At 42.0% G+C, this 23,036-nt stretch overlaps 1 protein-coding gene across 1 annotated transcript in view; it reads right to left on the bottom strand.

Annotated features, from left to right (window-relative positions):
* Window positions 1-23,036, bottom strand: part of RFX3 (regulatory factor X3) — a 221,409-nt gene that overhangs the window by 57,405 nt on the left and 140,968 nt on the right. Inside the window, exon 4 of the mRNA XM_026652401.1 lies at window positions 7,973-8,231. Coding sequence (XP_026508186.1) covers window positions 7,973-8,231 — 259 coding nt within the window. The remainder of the gene's footprint in view (window positions 1-7,972; window positions 8,232-23,036) is intronic.

Here is a 23,036-nt window from a genome sequence, read left to right on the forward strand (position 1 = left end):
GCCCAATCCTCTAATTTGTCTAGGTCCCTCTGTATCCTATCCCTACCCTCCAGCATATCTACCACTCCTCCCAGTTTAGTGTCATCTGCAAACTTGCTGAGGGTGCAGTTCATGCCATCCTCCAGATCATTAATGAAGATATTGAATAAAACTGGCCCCAGGACTGACCCCTGGGGCACTCTGCTTGATACCGGCTGCCAACTAGACATGGAGCCATTGATCACTACCCGTTGAGCCTGACGATCTAGCCAGCTTTCTATCCACCTTATAGTCCATTCATCCAGCCCATGCTACTTTAACTTGCCGGCAAGAATACTGTGGGAGACTGTATCAAAAGCTTTGCTAAAGTCAAGGAATAACACATCCACTGTTTTCCCCTCATCCTCAGAGCCAGTTATCTCGTCATAGAAGGCAATTAGGTTAGTCAGGCATGACTTGCCCTTGGTGAATCCATGCTGATAGTTCCTGATCACTTTCCTCTCCTCTAAGTGCTTCAGAATTGATTCCTTGAGGACCTGCTCCATGATTTTTCCAGGGACTGAGGTGAGGCTGACTGGCCTGTAGTTCCCCAGATACTCCTCCTTCCCTTTTTTAAAAATGGGCACTACATTAGCCTTTTTCCAGTCATCCGGGACCTCCCCCGATCGCCATAAGTTTTCAAAGATAATGGCCAATGGCTCTGCAATCCGCCAACTCCTTTAGCACCCTCAGATGCAGCGCATCCGGCCCCATGGAATTGTGCTCATCCAGCTTTTCTAAATATAGTAGTCCTGAATCACTTCTTTCTCCACAGAGGGCTGGTTACCTCCTCCCTATGCTGTGCTGCCCAGTGCAGCAGTCTGGGAGCTGACCTTGTTCGTGAAGACAGAGGCAAAAAAAGCATTGAGTACATTAGCTTTTTCCACATCCTCTGTCACTAGGTTGCCTCCCTCATTCAGTAAGGGGTCCACACTTTTCTTGACCACCTTCTTGTTGCTAACATACCTGAAGGACCCCTTCTTGTTACTCTTGACATCTCTTGCTAGTAGGGTGACCAGACAGCAAATGAGAAAAATCGGGACGGGGTGGGGCCTATATATATAGGCGCCTATATAAGAAAAAGCCCCAAAAATCGGGACTGTCCCTATAAAATCAGGACATCTGGTCACCCTACTTGTAGGTGCAACTCCAAGTGTGATTTCGCCTTCCTGATTTCACTCCTGCATGCCTGAGCAATATTTTTATACTCCTCCCTGGTCATTTGTCCAATCTTCCACTTCCTGTAAGCTTCTTTTTTGTGTTTAAGATCAGCAAGGATTTCACTGTTAAGCCAAGCTGGTCGCCTGCCATATTTACTATTCTTTCTACACATCGGGATGGTTTGTTCCTGCAACCTCAATAAGGATTCTTTAAAATACAGCCAGCTCCCCTGGACTCCTTTCTCCCTCATGTTATTCTCCCAGGGGATCCTGCCCATCAGTTCCCTGAGAGAGTCAAAGTCTGCTTTTCTGAAGTCCAGGGTCCGTATTCTGCTGCTCTCCTTTCTTCCTTGTGTCAGGATCATGAACTTGACCATCTCATGGTCACTGCCTCCCAGGTTCCCATCTACTTTTGCTTCCCCTACTAATTCTTCCCTGTTTGTGAGCAGCAGGTCAAGGAGAGCTCTGCTCCTAGTTGGTTCCTCCAGCACTTGCACCAGGAAATTGTCCCTTAGACTTTCTAAAAACTTCCTGGATTGTCTGCGCACCGCTGTATTGCTCTCCCAGCAGATATCAGGGTGACTGAAGTCTCCCATGAGAACCAGGGCCTGTGATCTAGTACTTCTATTAGTTGCCAGAAGAAAGCCTCGTTCACCTCATCCCCCCGGTCTGGTGCTCTATAGCAGACTCCCACCACGACATCACCCTTTTTGCTCACACTTCTAAACTTAATCCAGAGACTCTCAGGTTTTTCTGCAGTTTCATACCGGAGCTCTGAGCAGTCATACTGCTCTCTTACATACAATGCAACTCCCCCACCTTTTCTGCCCTGCCTGTCCTTCCTGAACAGTTTATATCCATCCATGACAGAACTCCAGTCATGGGAGTTATCCCACCAAGTCTCTGTTATTCCAATCATATCATAATTCCTTGACTGTGCCAGGACTTCCAGTTCTCCCTGCTTGTTTCCCAGGCTTCTTGCATTTTTGTATAGGCACTGAAGATAACTCGCTGATCGTCCTGCTTTCTCAGTATGAGGCAGGAGTCCTCCCCTGTCATTATCTCCCAGTATGTAAGCCCTGCTGGATTCAGTCCCTTAGGGAAATCAGAAGTGAGAAAGGAAAGAAGTTCAGCTCAAGCTATAAAAACCACTCCAAAAAAGTTGTGGCAGAATATTTTATGTGAATTAGTTTGCCTTACCCTAGTGTGTACAGCTATAAACTGCCAACTTACAAAAAAAAAAAAAAGGTATTTCACCTAGGAATGGCTGAATTATTTGGATACATTAAAAGTGATCCCCAACCATCCCCCAAAACACAACCACCCCAGACTAAAATAAAACAATGACACTTTATAAGTTTATATATTTTTAAAAATAATTCTAATTGTGCCATTAACACTATGTATTACTACCATTGGGCCACCTTTTTTGTTTGTTATTACCCTTTCTCCTACCTTCATATGCCTAGCTGGTGTGTTTTTGTTTTGTTTTGTTTTTTAAATAAGGAGCATAAGTTCTTTCAGATACGAACCATGCCTCCTTTTATGTTTGGAGAGTGCCTAGCACACTGTGGTTCCAGAAACAATAAATAATAAGTATGTGGATTCAAAATATTTTTAGTTATTTGCTTTGTTTTAATTTTATGTGCTTTCTGATTTGGACTAAAGGCTCTCTACACTATGAAAAATGTTCCAGCAGTGTGAGTGGAAGACTGCTTGTGCTTGCTGATGCCTTTTATGCATGGCACCACATTGCTTGCTGATCAATCCCGAAACTTGTTAGAAGCAGCAGGACTGACAAACAGGAGCCTCTCATTGGCTAACAGGCATCGCAACACACTTACTGTTAAGTAGCTAAATAAATTGTTTTAAGTTTTGACATCAGAAAAATATTTGTAAAATAATTCTCTTATCACAGGGACAGTGCATATGTATTTGAGTATGGGCAGACTATCTGGAGACTCAGGTTATATCATTTAGATGGCTGTTGATATTCCTATTACTTTCTTGTCTTACTAAACCTCTGCAGCCCTCAGCAACTCCTACCTCATTCATCCACCACTTAGATGGAACGTGCAGCCTTCTTCAATATCATTGTAAATACCAGTATACCAATCAACCAGTAAGGGGAAGAGAGTTCTGCAACAATGCAACTCGCGTCTTTTCTTGACCTGTCTAAACACTCAAACCAAATGTACCAATTTTACAATGTTTATTAATCTCAACTGAACTTGGCCTACCCTCATATCAGCATCACACACTACTGCTGCATCTCTGGTCTGGCTGCCATAAGCTTTTTAGTATAATAAACTATTCTTAATAACTAGGAAAATGCAAATTATTACAGCTAAACAGAATAGCTAAGTGTTTGATGGAAATAAGCAATGCCAATGGAAGAAATGTAATGAGTAACATGAATTCTAACAAACTTTCTTCATGCATGCCAATGTATCCCTCAATTGTGTGTATGCTAGAGAGTTTCTGAAAAGTTCACAATTCCTAATATTTTCTAGATAATCAAAAAATTAACAGAATTCCTGCTGTAACCTGAGAAGGGCACCGTCAAGTATTGTGGGCTCAATATTTATGTTTTGTAAAAGTTTTACAAAAGGAAATATGAATATATTTTCATGATTCAAAACAAAATATGATTTTATTTTATTTAAATAGACCTCAAACATTACAGGAGAAAACCAACGAAGTGTGTGTACCAAGGAATGCCACTAGACAGCTGGTGATCACATGGTTGCCAAAAGCTTTGATGGCGTGATATGATCGCCAATGATGAACATAAACTCAACATCCAGCCAGATCATCTTAATGACTTAGCAAGATCTGCAAGAAGGCTACATCACTTTGGGATTTGCCATGATTATGCTGATACATGAGAACCATAAAGGGAAAGTGAACAAAAATAAAAGAAAAACTGTCAATCACAAGTCTATTTTTGTTGAAGAGCGCAATAAGTAAACAAATATCAAATCTGAAGAAAAATAAACTGAATTTTTTTAGATTTTTTTCAAACTTTTAATAATCTAAGGTACTGTTAGTAACACAGGTTATTTATTTTTAAATTGACTTTTAACTTGACAGCATCCCTTTAATGTCATATTATGACACCAAAACTAATCAATCTAATCTTTTTTTAAAAATCAGGACTAGCTAAAATTGTATTCATAAAACTAATCTGTTAATTACTACAGAAACTTTGTGATTTGATGAATGGGGATGAATGACAGCAAATAAATAAAGTTGCTTAGTGCAAGTAACAAAACAGTATTAGATACCGATATGACCAAAGTGATAGAGGTTATGAGAAGCGCAAACAAATGGCAGTAAGCAAAGTTTCATTTGCTTATGTTTCGTTTGTCTCCATGTGAAAATTATATAAATTGATTCAAAAGTCTTGAAAAACTTTGCTGCACATTTATCACAATGACAAACAGCTTTGATACACATTATTTAGATCGCTCAAAAGAATTCTTTAGGCGCGTATAGAAAAGCGTTATGATGATGCAATTAAGATGAGGGTCACAAGTGAAATGAGTTCTAGCTATCTGAGCTTGAGTCGGCAATGCATATAAAAACACTGTACTTTATTGCTAAAGATTGGCTGGTATATTCTTAGCTTCCAAGTAAAATTAAAACTCAGTAGGTATTTCAGATCAATTAACAGTTTGAGCTGAACCTTTTACATTTCAGTCAAACCCTTGTGTATAATCAGTTGAACCCATATATACCAAGTGCCCAATGTAATAAAAAAAAAAAAACACCACCATTTTGCAATTTCCTGCTTAACATTTTAGCAGCAAGAAATGCATTTGCAATTTATTCAGTTTCCTTAACAGACACTCAAACAAATACAAGATATCTTCTGAACATGGGGGAAGTAAGAGGAGAAATATTATTGTAGTGATAAAAGAGCAATTTTACAAATGTAAATTATTAATTGTACTTGTTTTTCTGCACTCCTAAAACAAACCTGCTATAGTCATGTACACAGGAACGCACCATGTGCTTAAGACAACTTTTTTAAACACATGAAGCAAAAGCAGGGGCATGGACATGGGCGGCTCCAGGCACCAAGCGCGTGCCTGGGGCGGCAAGCTGCGGGGGGCGGCGTGCTGGTCGCCGTGAGGGCGGCAGTCAGGTAGCCTTCGGCGGTCCCGCAGCGGGTATGCCAAAGGCGCGGGACCGGCAGATCACCCGCAGAAACACCGCCGAATCTGCGTGACCAGCGGACCGCCAGCAGGCGTGCCGCTGAAGGCCGCCTGACTGCCGTGCTTGGGGCAGCAAAAAACATAGAGCCTGGAGATAGATATTTACCTTAACAATGTATTTTATTTTGCAAGCCAATTATTTCTGTTCAAAATATCACAAAACATAGAAAAAATATTGTTTGTCTTAATGTGTTAAAAAATATAATTGCTGGAAAAACCACATTTTAAACTGTCTATGCTCTTAAAAGATGCAATTGTTGAATTGTAGATTATACATCTCTACCCCGATATAATGCTGTCCAAAAAATCTTACCGCGTTAGAGGTGAAACCGCATTATATCGAACTTGCTTTGATCCGCAGGAGCGCCCCATCCCCCCCGGAGCGCTGCTTTACCGCGTTATATCCAAATTCGTGTTATATCACGTCGCGTTATATCGGGGTAGAGGTGTATTATAAAATCCTTTGTAAATATCAAGACATGCTTCTCCATATTTGGAAAAAAATTCGAATATGGTTTTCAGTTGCAAAATTTAACATGGGACTTTCAGACTTTCAGACTAGTAAACATTTTCAATGCAAGTCCAGTACTCTTCACATGTTTCTTAAATATTTTTTTTCAATTATGTTTTCTATTTACATTTAATCAACAGTTTGTCCCTACTGAGCTCATCTTTTCCACTTATTTTTTTCTGCTGTCACTTCAGACTGCTGAATTTATTACATGTTATTTTATATGGCAACAGAATGGCATCATCCTGTTAAACACAAGATTATATCTGTACTGGTATGATCAGGTAGTTTTCTTGCCAGTGAGTTGTAAAGAGGGGACATTCTTATTCAAACGTAAAGCCATTAATAATAGCTAAGAGAACACAAGAAAATATTTGCCATTTAATTTTTTTTCTAGAAACATCTCTTGTCAAATTTACTTCAGTGGAAAAGACCCCCCTCTTCACTTTTGCCTACAGGAAACTACTCTAGTTCTGCCCCTATTTTGTAATCCTAGGGCTCATACTAAACTGGCTGTAAGAACAATGATGCAGAATTTCTTCAATTTTATTGAATTGGGCTATAGAAGGAACTAATGCAAAATGTTCTATATAAAGGCCATGAAAAGGGAAAATATATGATCAGAGGCTTTTTAATTAAATAAATCTGATTTATCAGTGACACTCCTTTAAGAACCACCTTTTAAAATTAAAATACTGTAAGTGCTGCAACATATAATCCCTTTCCTTTAGTGATCACAAAATCATACACAAAACTCCTGCTGCAGGCTGAATCTCTGTTCTCTTAATTTTCCAATATAACATGACTTAGGCTATGACTCACAGTTCTTTACGTTTTTTCTTTTCATTCATAACAGTTCTCAACAAAAGAATTCACAATACCATATAGAGATGGCAGTTTCAATGTTAGGGGGAAACAACACCTTTTACTTTTAATAATCCAGATTGCAGTTAGTCCTTGATTATATTAATGCAATTGTTATTTTACAAGATCATTTGCATTATCTGATGCCACAGTAATGGGCTCAGCATTTCATATGCATACAGCTTCAAATGTTGACATATTAGTTGATTTTTACTGATTTCCTCTATCTCCAAAACTAAAATCCCTTCGTTTTTTAGTAACTTTTTGCACTAATATATAAATACTATTTAGTCATGCTCCATCTCGCTATTCTTCTCCTTAGGACATTTTTCAGTTTGCTCTTTCTACTTCACTTTTCATAATTTCTCTTGTCCTTTAATTTCTAATGTCCATAATCAGGGCAAAATATCCTCAGGAGTAGGTAAAAAATGTACACTAGGGCTACTCAGCAAGGATACAGTAAATATAAACCAATTTTTCTTAATTAGAATTAAGTTCTTAAGGGAAAGGACCATGTTTGCCTTGTTCTTTGTCTATATATGTTAAGGTTGCCCATCACTGCGGTAACAGAATGCTTCTTGACAGCTATATTTAATACAACTAGTACAATGAGGCTCTGATCCTCATAGGATTGGGGTCTTTGGGAGTTACCAGAAATATTAAATAATAATTGGGAATTACCAGAAATAATAAATAATAATTAACAACAAGCAGAACAATACTAAAAGTTAATATAATGGAACTATTCAGAACTAGTGGTGACTATTTTGAGATATGATACAAAATAAATCCCAAAATTGGATTTAAAAAAAGGAATGAATGCAAAGTAGTTACATATATCTGTAGGGTTAAGATATTAGTTATAAAATTCAATTATATAAACAAAGTGGTCCTAGCAAGGTAATGTTTTGTTTCTTTTTCAGAAAGTAGGAAAACACATGTACAACAATTTAAGGACCTGATCCTGCAAATACTCAAGCATGCACACAACTTTATGCACATGAACAGCCCATGAACTAAATGGAGTTCTTCATATGCACAAATTTAAGAGTATTTATAAGTGTTTGCAAGATGGGGGCCAAAATTACTTATTTTTTCAAACACATTATTTCGGTTACAGGAAACATACATAATCATAAGAGAGCACAACAGGGACTAGGAAACTTGCTCTAAAAATTCATGTAGTTCTGAATACTTACTGTAGCTGGGGAGGCCCGCATTGTATGAGTCACTGAATGAGCAGAATTTTCCATTGAATTGCCAATCAGATAGGTCCCTCCAGAGCTGCTAATGAGTTGTCCTCCTGTGACACCCATTTGAATCCCTCCAGAGCCCACCATACTATGAGATGAGACCACTGTTGTCACTTGTGCAGAACCTCCTTGCGTATCAAAGTAATTCCCCCCGGTGTTTTGGCTATACATCTGGGTTTCTGTGTAAGGGTAAGTTGTTGTTCGGCTTTAGGAAAAGAAAAAAAAAAGGTATTTATTTGTCTTCTTTATTGGGTGAGTGCGATATTATCACTGTGGAAATGAGTATACAATAGTTGCAATCAAATTAAATAAGACTGGTGCACAACCCATGCCCCCACTGACAATAACATTTTGCAATGTCTAAGCATTGAGTAATTGACTTCCATGACTAAGTATTGAAATAAGTATTTTCCCCCCATATAGATCATCAGGTGGGCTTGAACTCTGACCTTTCAGATCCTCAGCATAGACAGGGCCCTGTGTATTTGGAAATTTTAATTTTTGTCCATAGAATTTGCTGCAGAATTCACCCCTTTGTTGAAGGATTGTGTCCCAGAATCTGATTTTCAATTGCGTTTCTAGACGTTATTATTGCAAAGAAAATCTCAAAAATGTGAATTGAGTTTAAACCCAATGCAGTGTCATCTGTCTGCGTCTGCAGAGAACATGAAGCAGTAGCTCTGGGAAGTGTGACCTGCCCCAATCATCTTAATCAGAGCCACTTTGAAATTCTGTGGCTGAGCAATTTGGCATTTTCCCAAGTTGCCATGGAATTCAGCTTTTTTGTCACAGAATTCACCATTTCCCTGCAGCTGTGCACCTCATATTTTACTTCCTGTCTGTGTCCCTATTAGGATTGCCAGGCGTCCGGTTTTTGACCGGAACGCACAGTTAAAAAGGGACCCTGGCGGCTCCGGTTGGCACTGCTGACCAGGCCGTTAAAAGTCCAGTCAGTGGTGCAGCAGGGGCTCCCTACCTGCCCTGGCTCCGCATGGCTCCCAGAAGCAGCTGCCAGGCCCCTGCGGCCCCTAGGCACATGGGCGGCGAGGAGGGCTCTGCACCCTGCCCCCGCCCCGAGCACCGGCTCCCATTGGGAGCTGCGGGGGTGGCGCCTGCAGGCGCGAGGGCAGGATGCGGCACCTCCCTGGCCACCCATGCACCTAGGGGCCACAGGGAGTTGGCAGCCACTTCCTGGGAGCTGCGGTAAGCGCCGCTGGGACCCCACAGCCCCTCCTGCACCCCAAACCCATCCCAGCCCTGAGCCCCCTGCTGCACCTGAAACCCCTCAGCCCCAACCCCCAGCCAGAGCCCACACCCCCTTCCACACTCCAAACCCCTCGGCCCCAGCCCGGAGCCCCCTCCTGCACACCAAACACCTCATCCCCAGTCCCACCCCAGAGCCCGCACCCCAACCCCTGCCCCAGCCTGAAGCTCTGTCCTACACCCTTAACACCTCATTTCTGGCCCCATCCAGAGTCCACACCCCCAATCCAGAGCCCATAACCCCCCGCATCCCAACCCTCTGCCCCAGCCCGAACCCCCCTCTCATACCCCAACCCCTCATCCCCGCCCCAACCAGAGCCTCACCCCCCCCCCCGCACCCCAAACCCCTGCCCCAGCCCAGTGAAACTGAGTGAGGGTGGGAGAGTGTGTGCAACGGAGGGAGGGGAGATGGAGCGAGTGGGGAGCGGGGCCCCGGAAAAGGAGCAGGGGAAGGGGCAGGGCCTCGGAGAAGGGGCAGGGAAGGGGGTGGGGCAGGGGTGTTCAGTTTTGTGCAATTAGAAAGTTGGCAACCCTAGTCCCAGCTGTGCCAGATCTATCTGGCTGCTGCCTCCTGCCCTCCAGCTTTCTCCAGAAGGGTGAGTTAATTGGATGACAGTGTATGCTGCCTACATTAAACCATGAAACCAGACACCACAGCATGAGGGCATCCAAAATTACTATCCTTCTGGACAACAAGGCCTGGGCAAGACTTTCTATGCACTTTGTCAACACTGCTCTATAATTATTCAGAAGAGTCCACGTGGATAAGGCAGAACACTCCCCTTTCCTCTCAAGGGGTTGAGCATTCTGACTTAACAAAACAGTCTAAGAGACTGGAACCATAAATAGATCCCAGGTCAGCTGCTGAGCAGTGCATTACAGGCCATGACAGTACATTATTCTTTTAAAAAAAACAATAAAGACTTACACTTGATTTATTAACAAATCAGCAGAGCAAGGGCTCAGTGATAATTTATCCTTCTCTAGATTCTACAATCTATTAGCTTTTAAACAATGGCAGAATCACAGAATACATGAGGCCATGATAATAGCACAGACCAGAACTTGTTAGTTTCAATTACCTTTACACTGTGGCCATCATGAACTCCCTCGGGATTCTCCCTTGTCGTTCAGAGCCACTTTAGAAGCTATGAAGCTTCACTTTCAAATTTTTTAATGCTTTTAAATCCTGGTGCTATACTATTATTGTCATGAGAGGGTGGAACTTCTAAAGTAGCTTTTAACATTTTTTTTTTAAAATGATTCCAACCTCCTTTGTAAAGTCTATTGAGATCTATACATGAAAAGCGCTATATAAGAACTAGGAATTTTTATTATTATTATTATTTCAAAAGTTTAAAAACAGCCATGAGAATTCACCACCAATCTAAGAAGACTGCACATCATACGGAAAACAAACAGACAAAAAAAACCTGTGAAAAAATATTTGGTGAGGAGGGAGTTCCTGGATGTGCGTTCTACTCTTTAATAACACCTCTTCTTGAGAGCTGGAAGCATTCAATCTTGTGCATCACCAGGCATGCCAGTTACTAAAGTTCTGTGCATGCCCTGTTATATTTTACTGTTTATGTACCATTTTCCTCTAGAATTTTTAAAAAAAAAAAATGAATACTAGTAGAAATAAAACTTCAGGGGCTAAAAAAATGTTGTTTTACAGAATGACTGAGTTTGTAGCACGTCAAAACAGAAAGCAGATATCCAATTGTGAATTCAGTAAATCTAGGCACTACTGTAATGCTATTACTGAAATAAATTCAAAGTTGCACAGCTGAATTTCTAACAACTGACTATGGGCACCTACATACTGTTACTACGCTTATTTAAAAAAAAAAAATTCTTCAATTTCTACTGTAATACTTTTTTGGGAAAATGTATATAATAATCATGAATAAATGCACTGATACAGAAAGGGTAAATCTTGTTATTGTTCTCCCTTAAGTTTAGACTGTGTGTATGCGCACACAGAGAGTGATTTATTTCCAGCAGACTCTATTATTAGGTTTTATGTAAATGTCAAGACTCTGATCTGTTGACTTCTATAAATTAGTGCTCCTGCCATCCCATCATGCCTTAGCCAGTACCCTAACTCTACGTGACCCTGAATTTTCTTTGAACTACTAATTCAGTAGGTGATCACCATCTTGTATTTATGTTTGTATGTAGGGGTTGTTTTTAGTTTTAGAACCACTTTTACTTATATTGTCTTCTTCAAAAATATTTTTTCCTCTGCAATGAATTTTCTTCCTGTTATGTCATGTTTTACTTAAAAAAAGAAGAAGAAAAAAAAGGCAGCCATCTAATTAGACAGTTTTGAAGCTGGTTAAGAATCTGAACTTGAGAATGTGCACTCAAGTTGAGCCTTACAATTTTTTTTGTTTGAACCTATATATAAAAATTAGAAATATTCGCACATATTACAGTGACAGTAAAGGGGTAGTACACAACACTTCTGTGTTTAAAATGAGGAAAATGACTTTCTTTGTGATCCTATTAATTTTTCTGTAGTTCTATTCCACATAAGAAATAAAGGTGCATAAATATAAAACTCAGAATTACTCATCAGACTTTTTTGTGGACTATCCAGTCTGAGCAGGCAGAAATGTTTGTCAGAAGTTACACTTATATTTTTGAAATGTAGGTTAGCCTTACACAGTACATAAACATTTCTGAAGGGACTTTTCATTGAGCTATATAGTATGGTGGATGTAAATAAAAATATGGATAGTTCCAACTAATGAATAAGGAGCTGTGGACCTAGGATTGTGCATGGAGCTGGTAACCCCATCACATAAAACAAATATAGTACAGAAATGAACACCAGCAGCCATATTTGTGTGTCAAAGGCTCCAAAAAGACATCAGCTTCACAGGAAGAATATGATAGGCATTGGTCAAAGCCAGATGGAAGCCTATATCCTGAAAAGTACCTTGGGTCAAGATCAGATCAGTGATGAAAATCAGATTTTGGAATGTGAGACTAATATATGAAACTACTAAAACTGCTAAAAAAAGTAAGAAAAAAAAAAAAGGACAGATATCATCTTGATGTCCTTGTTATCAGTGAGTGTAGGTGGACAAGTTCAAATAAATTACATTTCAGAGAAACAAATAAGATCATAATCTACTGTAGGAAAGCAGATGATAGCCATGAAGCTGGCACAGAAATTCTAAAGTTGAAAAAACTGAGCAGGCCCTAAGCGAGTGGGAATCATTAAATTAAGGAGTTATTGGAACTTGTTTTCAGACTAGATTCTTCAAACTAACAGTCATACAATGTTATGCACCAAACCAGGAAAAGCCTGGAAAAGAAAAAAATTGCTTTTTATGATTTTTTATAGGATGTGTTAACCAAAGTTCTCAAATATTATATCATAGTGACTGTGCATGATTTTAATGTAAAGGTTGGAAGTAACAATAATTGGTTGGATAAAGTTCTGGGCAAGTGTGGCAGGGATTTGGACATGAATCAAAATGGTGAACAACTAGTAGAAAGTTGCAATGTGAATCACCTAGTGATAAGTGGAGCAATACTCCCTTCCCACATAATGAAATCCATAAAGTGACACGGAACTCCCCCGATGGTACTACAAAGAACCAGATACATTGCTTCTGAATTTCAAGGAAGTTTTGCAGCTCACTGGCAGATGTACGTGCATACAGGGGAACAGACATGGGAAGTGACCATAATCTTTGTATCACTAAATTGAAGATCAAGTTAAAGAAGATGAAGAAAGTTAAAAAAAGCCATGAATCAAGAGTGCCAAATTAGAAGACCCAGACACAAAAAGTGCTTTTCAGCTTGAACTGAAGAACAAGTTCAGTGTTCTCATGGAGTCAAACTGAAGAAAACAAAGACACTGATACTATGTGGGAAGATATCAGAGAATGCTATCTAGAAAGTGCAAAGACAGTCTTAATAGCAATGAAATTTAAAAGGTATGGATGGTCTAGTGATGCACTTGGGAAACAGTGGAAAAAAGAAGTGTAAAGCAAAAACTTACAAATGCTAAGACAAGAAGAGACAAGCAAGTAGCAAGAAGAATACAGAGCTCTAGACAGAAAGATAAAAAGGAGTGCTAGAAGAGATAAAAAGGCATTTATTGATAGAATCTGTCAAGAGGCTGAAGATGCCAGCCAAAGAGATGAATTTACTACTTTGTATAAAACAACCAAACACTAATAGGAAACTCTAGCAGTATTGGAGGCCCTATTAAAGATACAAATGGAAAGACTCTTAGAACAGAACAAGAACAAAGGAAAAGATGAGCAGAACATTTTCAGGCTGTTTTAAATAGACCAAGTCCAAGTGACCTATTAGAAATACATAATGAAGACCTACCACCAGAGCTTGATATTGATTTAAAAGACATTACAATGGAATAAGTTAGAAAAGCCATCAGTAAACTTAAAAATGGGAAAATAGCTGGAGAGAATAACATTACCAGAGAGATGCTTAAAGAAAGTTATGAAACAGCCCAATGGAAGAGGGGCCTTATTGTAAAATTGCCAAAGAAATGCGACTTTACCAACTACAATAACTGGAGAGAAATTATATTACTTTCAGTGTCTAGGAAAATCATGTGCAACATCATCCTGGAACATTTTAAGAAACATATAGATCTCCAACTTATAGAAGAACAAGCAGGTTTTAGACCACTGAGATAATGTGCAGACCATATTGTTGTTCTCAGACATATTACAGAACAAAGTGTAGAATGGCAAGCCCCTCTTGTGATAAATTTTATAAATTTCCAGAAGGTTTCTGACAGTGTACACAGAGACAGTCTTTGGAAAATTATGGCATACGAGGGAATACAGGCAAAAATGATTAAAATCGCAGACCTATATGATAATGTTGAATGTGCAGTCAAAGATGGTGACAAAAATCAATCAATGCTCTGTAGTGACAACAACTGGAGTAAGGTAAAGCTATATTATGCCCCACTATTGTTTGCATTGGTCACTGACTATGTCATGAGGAAAGTAACCACAGAAGATAAGCAGCAAATTTTATGGACAAATTATAAAGCACAATTTGACTTTGCTTTTGACAATGACATTGTCCTGATTAGTCAACATATCATTTAATGGAAGAAAAGACCCAGCTTTTGGCACAGACAACAAAACAAGTTAGCTTGTTCATCAACAAGGGAATGACAAAAATATATGGCCATCAAACACCCCAAAAGCAACCATCAAAGTAGATGGAGAAAACAACGAAGAAACACCAGAAGTAAGTTATTTTACCTGACATGTGCAATGATGGTGACACTATGCCATATATCAAGCAATGAATATCAAAAGCAGCACAACTTACATAAATTTGAAAAGATTTGGAAAAGTAGCATGATTGGCACTAACACAAAACTATGAATTTTTAGCACTGGCATCATGTCTGTCCTCATTCATGAAGCAGTGTCATGGAAATCTACAATAGAAATTGATAAGAAGATCAACCCATTCCGAAGTTAATGCCTGCAAAAGATTTTCAGAATTCACTGGGAAGAGGAGTTTCTTGCAACATCAGAAATTCTAAGAAGAGCAGACCAATCTGAAGCATTAAACATGGTATGAAGAGGAAGGTGGACCTTTTCAGGACACACTTTAAGGATGCCACCAACACAATTTCCACATCAAATGATAATATGGAGACAACATGAACAGAGAAAAAGAGGGTGACCTAGAGAAACATTATGCAGAATAACAGAGCAAGAAGCCAAATCCATTAACGTGACACCCAGAAGCCTGAATAGACCAGCACAAGACTGAAATAAATGGCAGAAACTAGTGGGTGCCTTATGCACCAGAGGGTATGAGAAGATATAGAAATAAAGATGACAAATATAAATTTACATTTAAGATGTTCTAGTTGTATACTGGGGAATGCTAATTTTCTACAATTACTATAGACACTCTCTAATGTGTCTAATATAAATGTTATGTTAATGTGCACAGGTGGTAATTCACCTGCAAAAGAGTCAAGAAATTCAAAGTTATGGCTCCCATAGCAACTGTATCACAACTTTCTTTTACATTTTGGCATGAATCCCATGAATCCCGTGTCCCAGCATAAAGCCTGAACAAACAGGTTTTATGCAGGGCGCTCTTTGGGAGCTACACTGAACAGAATCCTTCATTCCCAAGATATGGAAAGGAAATAGTGAAGTTCATGGGCTGCAATAGCCTCCATAGCCCCACCATATGCAAAGTATAGCCAGCAGATCCACACAGAGGTCCCCCATTCTTGCTGGTAGAGAGCAACATTCTCAAACACACAAGGGGTGGCGATTTCTCCAGCATAGACTCTCTAAGCTATTGGAAGAGAAACAGATCACATGGCTTGAGGTTGGATAGACTAATAGAATGTCATTGCTTCCAACTATCAAATTTCTCTTTAACTAAAGAAATCGCATAAAAGTCTAAAGAAAGGGTAGAAGGACGGATGGGTCTACATTGATCAGAGAACAAAAATTACAGGTAAGTAATTTGCTTTTCTCCAGAAGTTAATTATGGTAAATCCACTCCATGTATATTCTATATATAGAATAATTACATAAAATATATCTGCAACAAGAATAACTATATAAGAGAAAACTTACACTAAAACAGGGTTGCATAATAATACATGTAGAAATTCCGTTGTGACATTAAAGAATAATGTTGACAAACCATACAGCCTACATATTACTGATTAAACAGACACTTCCAAAATGTGTTAAAAAGTGAAAATAAATATGTAAGCATAATCAGCAATACAGTTTTTGTACAAGGAGACAAACACTGCAGAATCCAGTATTCAAACCAATATTCCTTACTCATGGAAAGATAAATGTTTTAAAGTCCACCGGACACATAGCATTTAAGAAAACTTTGGACTCATGAAAATTGAGTAATTAAAAAAAAGTTCCCCTGTTTTGAAGCCCATGTTCTCTGAGGACTCTTAATGCAGGGAAGAAGGGATCCACACTGACTACAATATCTCAAAGAAACACGGTTTCTATAGATTAACTAGCCATTCTTTCTTTGTGTATCTGTCATCATGGATTCCACTGTAGATGGCTGACACAGAGCATCCTCTTCAGGATGGCAGGCATGAAGAGCACCAGATGCATTAGTCAAACAAGGATGGGAGTACTGCTCTCCTGAATCTGGTATTGGATCTACCAGCCAAGTGCAGTGCACAGTGCTTTACAAATGTGAGCAGACTGCTCCACCTAGCAGCCTGGCAGAGTTCAGATACTGGAACATTTCTGAAAGAGGCCAAGGATGTTGCTTGAGCTCTGGTAGAGTAAGCCTTGATAGTGGGGGAGGTATATTTGACAGCTGGCAGCAGAGATCAGACACAGTCTAAGTTCCGCCTTGCTGCCACAGGTGGTAAGAGGGAACTGTGGGAGGGTTGTGGCTGCTGTGCCCTTTATGTTCTTGTACGGGAGCACAAGGAAGCACAGGACATTGCTACTGAAAAAAATTCCAAGGAAGAAGGTGGTGATTGCTGGTGCAGTAGGGCTGGATACTATCTGGAAGGGGAAATCGGAGAAATACAGTGCCAATCTCTCCTAGACTCCGATGCCCAGGTAACCATTGCACATACCACTGTGACTGAGAGGAGTCATCAAACCTATAAATTAGCTGTCAGAGTGGATAACAGAGTAATGCTTCAAGTTCTGGGAATGTGGCACACAGTCGTCAACCTCCAGGCTTTACAACTAACCTGTGAATTCCTCTTGGTAAAAGATGGCACTCAGTATGCCTGATTGGGACTGACTTCCTGAAGAAATACCACGCTACTGTGAATTTCACCAGGTGTTCCCGTTCTCTGTTGGGAAGGTGATTTTCCCTGTTCACTACAGATGGCCATGTGGAAGTGCGTGGAGCGGTGGTAGAAAAAAATCTGATGGAGCCTCTAAAATTGAGATGATTATCCCAGGCAGATCAAAGGGTTGGTGCCAAGATGATGAAGGTGGTCTGATTGAGCCCTAACCTTCAAATAGGCTGGAGCTCCTCACTGGACACTCGATTGGTAGAAGCTGATGTGGCAGATCCTGGTGTGGGTAGCCAACGTGTCAACAAAGCCACGGGTCGTTTATCAGGGTATGGTGATTGGCACACTGGAGAGGGGCGTGCTGGTCCTGCAGGAAGATCACAAAACCAAGAACCCAGCTGATGTGAAGAAGTTGAAACCGGACCAGGGACAAAGCAACAAAGGGCTAGGAAGAAAGGCCCAGTGAGATGCAGAAAAGTTAGGACTTGAGTTCAAGTTTAAACAACACAGTCTGAAGCTTGAACAGATGGGAACAGTACAGGAAGTTTTATTAGAATATGCAATTATATTTAGTCATGGTGACCCACCATCTGGGATGCTCTGGGTTAATAAAGTATTGGATCAGTTCTGGGAATGCCAGACCTATCAAACAAACATGTGGAAGGATCCCCATCCATTTTCAGCAGGAGTTCAAGCAATGGCTCGCAAGAAATGGAGGAGATTGGGCTCATTAGGCCCTCTGTGAGCCTGTGGGCTGCTCCCGTGACGTTGGTGTGGAAGAAACATGGAGGTGTGTGGGTCTGTAGGGATTACCATAGACTGAATGATGCAACTGTTAAAGATGCCTATCCCTTGCTCCACACTGACAACACATTGGATCGCCTGGTTAAAGACTGATGGTTCTCCACCCTTGACCTGGGTATTGGCCAATGTAGGTGTATCCAGAAGATAACGCTAAAACAGCATTGTGCACCAAGCAGGGACTTATTGAGCTCAACATGCTGCCATTTGGTCTGTGTAATGTGCTAGGTACATTCCAGAGGCTCATGAATATCGTGTCAGCAGACTTGCAGAGAACATCCTACCAAGTGTACCAGGATGAGATCACTGTGATAGGCCGAACTTTGGAAGAACATCTGCAGAAACTGAAATCAGTACTCAAGAAGTTGAAAGGTGTCAAGCTGAAAGTTAAGGCCACTAAGTGTCAGCTTTTTCTTTAGCGAGGTGACATATTTGGGGCACATGATCTCTATGGAGGGAGCAGGCCCAGATCCAGAGAAGCAGGGCCGGCTCTGGCTTTTTCGCCGCCCCACGGGGGGGGGGCGGCCGGAGCCCCGGGGGGAGGGCAGCGAGCCCCAGCGGGGGCTCCGCTCTCCCCCCGGCTGCCGGGGGCAGGGCGCCGGGGGGGGAGGGCGGCCGGAGCCCTGGGAGGAGGACGGCGAGCCCCGGCAGGTATCTGTACTTGCGTCTGTCTTTGTAGTGCTTGTGTGTGTAGAGGCCTGTAGGGGCAGTGTGCTGGGAGGGCTGCTGAGCCCGGAGCCCTGATTAGGGGGCAGAGCTTGGCTGATTAGGGGGCCTATAAAAGGGGCCTCCCAGCCGAGCAGCGGCACAGCTGCGAGGAGTGGCACCAGGAGCCGCAAACAGGGCTGCTAACAGGGGAGTTTAAGTGGGAGTGAGTCTCATTGGAGGAGAAGGTATCTGTACTTGCGTCTGTCTTTGTAGTGCTTGTGTGTGTAGAGGCCTGTAGGGGCAGTGTGCTGGGAGGGCTGCTGAGCCCGGAGCCCTGATTAGGGGGCGGAGCTTGGCTGATTAGGGGGCCTATAAAAGGGGCCTCCCAGCCGAGCAGCGGCACAGCTGCGAGGAGCGGCACCAGGAGCCGCAAACAAACAGGGCTGCTAACAGGGGAGTTTAAGTGGGAGTTTACAGGGGGAGGTGGAAGGGGAGGCAGGAGGGTGTGCTCTGTGTCCCCAGGAGCAGCAGGCAGAGACCGCAGCGGCCATGAGCCAAGCAGCAGGGGACACAATGCAGATGAGTGCATGTTGCAGCTGTGGTATGTACATGGTTCTCGCTGGGGAGCCTGAACAAAGGTATGTTTGCATGAAATGCCGCCTAATAGACCTGCTAGAGGAAAAGATTAGAGGGCTCCAGATGCAGGTAGATACTATGGTAGAGTTTAGAAGGGGATTCGAGCAGCTAATGGAGCAGAAGCTGGGTGTGGCAGAAGGGGAATGCTCTGGGGTGCAGGAGGAAGCACAGGCTATGGTCTGTGAGGGGGGAAGGTCAGGGGCAGAGCAAGATCAGTGGAAGCATGTGACTGTGAGGAGCAGGCCAAGGAAAAGGAGGGCTAGTGAGGGGGGAATAGAACTCAGGAACAGGTTTGAGTGTTTGGATAACGAGGAAGAGAGGCAGCAGGTGGTAACTGATGGTGGGAGGCAGAGGAAGAAGAGAAGAGCGGCTAGTCCGATAGAGAGAGGGCAGGAGTTGATGGAGACAGCACCAATACCGGGCCCCAGTAGGATAGAGGATGGCACTAGGGGGACTATAAGGGAAAATAGAGAGACACAAGAGGTACGACTACAGGGAACAGGGGATAGATTTGTACAGAGTACTGTCACCAGGCAAAGGCAGGTTTATGTGATTGGAGACTCCTTGCTGAGGAGATTGGACAGGCCTGTGACCAGAGCGGACCCTGAAAACAGAAGGGTGTGCTGTCTGCCTGGCGCTAAGATAAGGGATGTGGACCTGCGGTTGAAAAGGATCCTAAAAGGAGCAGGTAAGAACCCTTTGATCATCCTTCACGTAGGAACGAACGACACGGCTAGGTTCTCGCTAGAGAGAATTAAGGGAGATTATGCCAGGCTGGGGAAGACTCTTAAGGAAGTGGAGGCTCAGATTATCTTTAGTGGGATTCTGCCTGTTCCTAGAGAAGGACAGCAGAGGGCTGACAGAATTGTGAGGATAAATAGCTGGCTAAGGGAGTGGTGCTATAAGGAGGGCTTTGGGATGTATGGCCACTGGGAGGCTTTCGGGGACAGACAGCTGTTCTCGCGGGATGGACTTCACCTGAGTAGGGAAGGGAATAGACTTCTGGGAGGGAGGCTGGCTCATCTCATCAAAAGGGCTTTAAACTAGGAACTTGGGGGAGACGGTTGGGAGATGTTCAGTTAATCTCCACGCCAGAGTCCAACACTGAAAAGGAGAGGGAGGAGATAAGCACAGACATAGGTAGGGGTAGGGAATTGGATATAAGAAAGAGGGGGCAAATGGACAGCATGGGGTCCGTTCCAAATTGCATGACTAATGGGAGAAAGGATAGACAGCATACGGTAAGATGTTTATACACCAATGCGAGAAGCCTAGGTAACAAAATGGAGGAATTGGAGCTCCTGGTCCAAGAAATGAAACCTGATATCGTAGGAATAACCGAAACGTGGTGGAACGGTAGTCATGACTGGAGTACAGGTATGGAAGGGTATGTGCTGTTTAGGAATGACCGGAAAAAAGGTAAAGGTGGGGGAGTGGCATTATATGTCAATAATGAGCTAAAATGTAAAGAAATAATAAGTGATGGAATGGATAAGACGGAGTCTGTATGGGCAATAATTACACTGCATAAAAGAACTACTAGAGCCTCCCCCGAGATAGTGCTTGGGGTGTGCTATAGACCGCCGGGATCTAGCCTGGAGGCGGACAGAGAACTACTTAATGTTTTTAGGGAAGTAAAAACTGATAAGAACTGTGTCATCATGGGGGACTTTAACTTCCCAGATATAGATTGGGTAACAAATGCTAGTAACAATAATAGGGCTCAGATGTTCTTAGACGTGCTAGCAGATGAATTCCTTCATCAAGTAGTAACTGAACCGACGAGAGGGGATGCCATTTTAGATTTAGTGCTGGTGAGTAGTGAGGACCTCGTTGAAGAAATGGTTGTAGGGGACAACCTTGGCTCGAGTGACCATGAGCTAATTCGGTTTAAACTAAATGGAAGGATTAACAGAAATGATACTGTAACTAAGGTGTACAATTTCAAAAAGGCCAACTTTAATAAATTAAGGCAACTACTTAGGGAAGTGGATTGGGCTAACATACTTAGGGATCTAAAGGCAGATGAAGCCTGGGATTATTTCAAGCAGAAGTTGCATGAGATGTCTGAGGCCTGTATCCCGAGAAAGGGAAAACGTTTAGTGGGCAGGAGATTTAGACCTAGCTGGATGAGCGGGAGTCTCAAAGGGGCGATTAAGAAAAAACATAAAGCATACAGAGAATGGAAGAAGGGAGGGATCAGCAAGGAAACCTACCTTAGTGAGTTTAGAGCATGTAGGGATGCGGTGAGAAAGGCCAAAAGCCGTGTAGAGTTGGACCTTGCGAGGGGAATTAAATCCAACAGTAAGAGGTTTTATAGCCATATAAATAGGAAGAAAACAAAGAAAGAGGAAGTGGGACCGCTGAAGAATGTGGATGGAGTGGAAATTAAGAATAATCTAGGCATGGCACAATATCTAAATGAATATTTTGCTTCGGTCTTTAATAAGGCTAATGAAGGGTTTAGGAATAGAGGGAGTAGGACAGAGGGGAATAAAGGGGGGATAGACATTACAGTATCAGAGGTGGAGGCCAAACTTGACCAGCTAAACGGGACTAAATCGGGCGGACCGGATGATCTTCATCCTAGAATATTGAAGGAACTGGCGCGAGAAATTGCGAGCCCCTTGGCGATAATTTTTAATGAATCTGTAAACTCGGGGGTGGTACCGTTGGACTGGAGAATAGCTAATGTGGTTCCTATTTTCAAGAAGGGGAAAAAAAGTGACCCGGGTAACTACAGGCCTGTTAGTTTAACTTCTGTAGTATGTAAGGTCTTGGAAAAAATTTTGAAGGAGAAAGTAGTTAAGGACCTTGAGGTGAATGGCAATTGGGACAAATTACAACATGGGTTTACGAAAGGCAGGTCGTGCCAAACCAACCTGATCTCCTTCTTTGAGAAAGTAACAGACCTTCTAGATAAAGGAAATGCGGTGGATCTAATATACCTCGATTTTAGTAAAGCGTTTGATACGGTTCCGCATGAGGAATTATTGGTTAAATTGGATAAGATGGGGATCGATAGGAAAATCCAGAGGTGGATAAGGAACTGGTTAAAGGGGAGACTGCAGCGGGTAGTACTGAAAGGTGAACTGTCAGATTGGAGGGAGGTCACCAGTGGGGTTCCTCAAGGTTCGGTTCTGGGTCCGATTTTATTTAATCTATTCGTTACTGACCTCGGAACCGAATGTAGGAGTGGGCTGATAAAGTTTGCGGATGACACAAAGTTGGGAGGCATTGCCAACTCGGAGAAGGATCGGGATATTCTGCAGGGAGACTTGGATGACCTTGTAAATTGGAGTATTAGTAATAGGATGAGATTTAATAGTGAGAAGTGTAAGGTGATGCATTTAGGGATGACTAATAAGAATTTCAGTTATAAGCTAGGGACACATAGGTTAGAAGTGACTGAGGAGGAGAAGGACCTCGGAGTCCTGGTTGATCGCAGGATGACTATGAGTCGGCAATGCGACGCGGCTGTGAAAAAAGCTAATGCGATCTTGGGATGCATAAGGCGAGGTATTTCTAGTAGAGACAGGGAGGTGCTGCTTCCGTTATACAAGGCGCTGGTGAGACCTCACTTGGAGTACTGTGTGCAGTTCTGGTCTCCTATGTTTAAAAGGGATGAACTGAAACTGGAACGGGTACAGAGAAGGGCAACTAGGATGATCCGAGGAATGGAAAACCTTTCCTATGAAAGGAGACTCGAGGAGCTTGATTTGTTTAGCCTAACCAAAAGAAGGCTGAGGGGGGATATGATTGCTCTCTTTAAATATATCAAAGGGATAAATACCAGGGAGGGAGAGGAATTATTTCAGCTCAGTGCTAATGTGGACACGAGAACGAATGGATACAAACTGGCCGTGGGGAAATTTAGGCT

This window comes from Terrapene carolina, unplaced genomic scaffold, assembly GCF_002925995.2.
Source record: "Terrapene carolina triunguis isolate 2854851 unplaced genomic scaffold, T_m_triunguis-2.0 Scaffold113, whole genome shotgun sequence".
Taxonomy (NCBI): domain Eukaryota; kingdom Metazoa; phylum Chordata; order Testudines; family Emydidae; genus Terrapene; species Terrapene triunguis.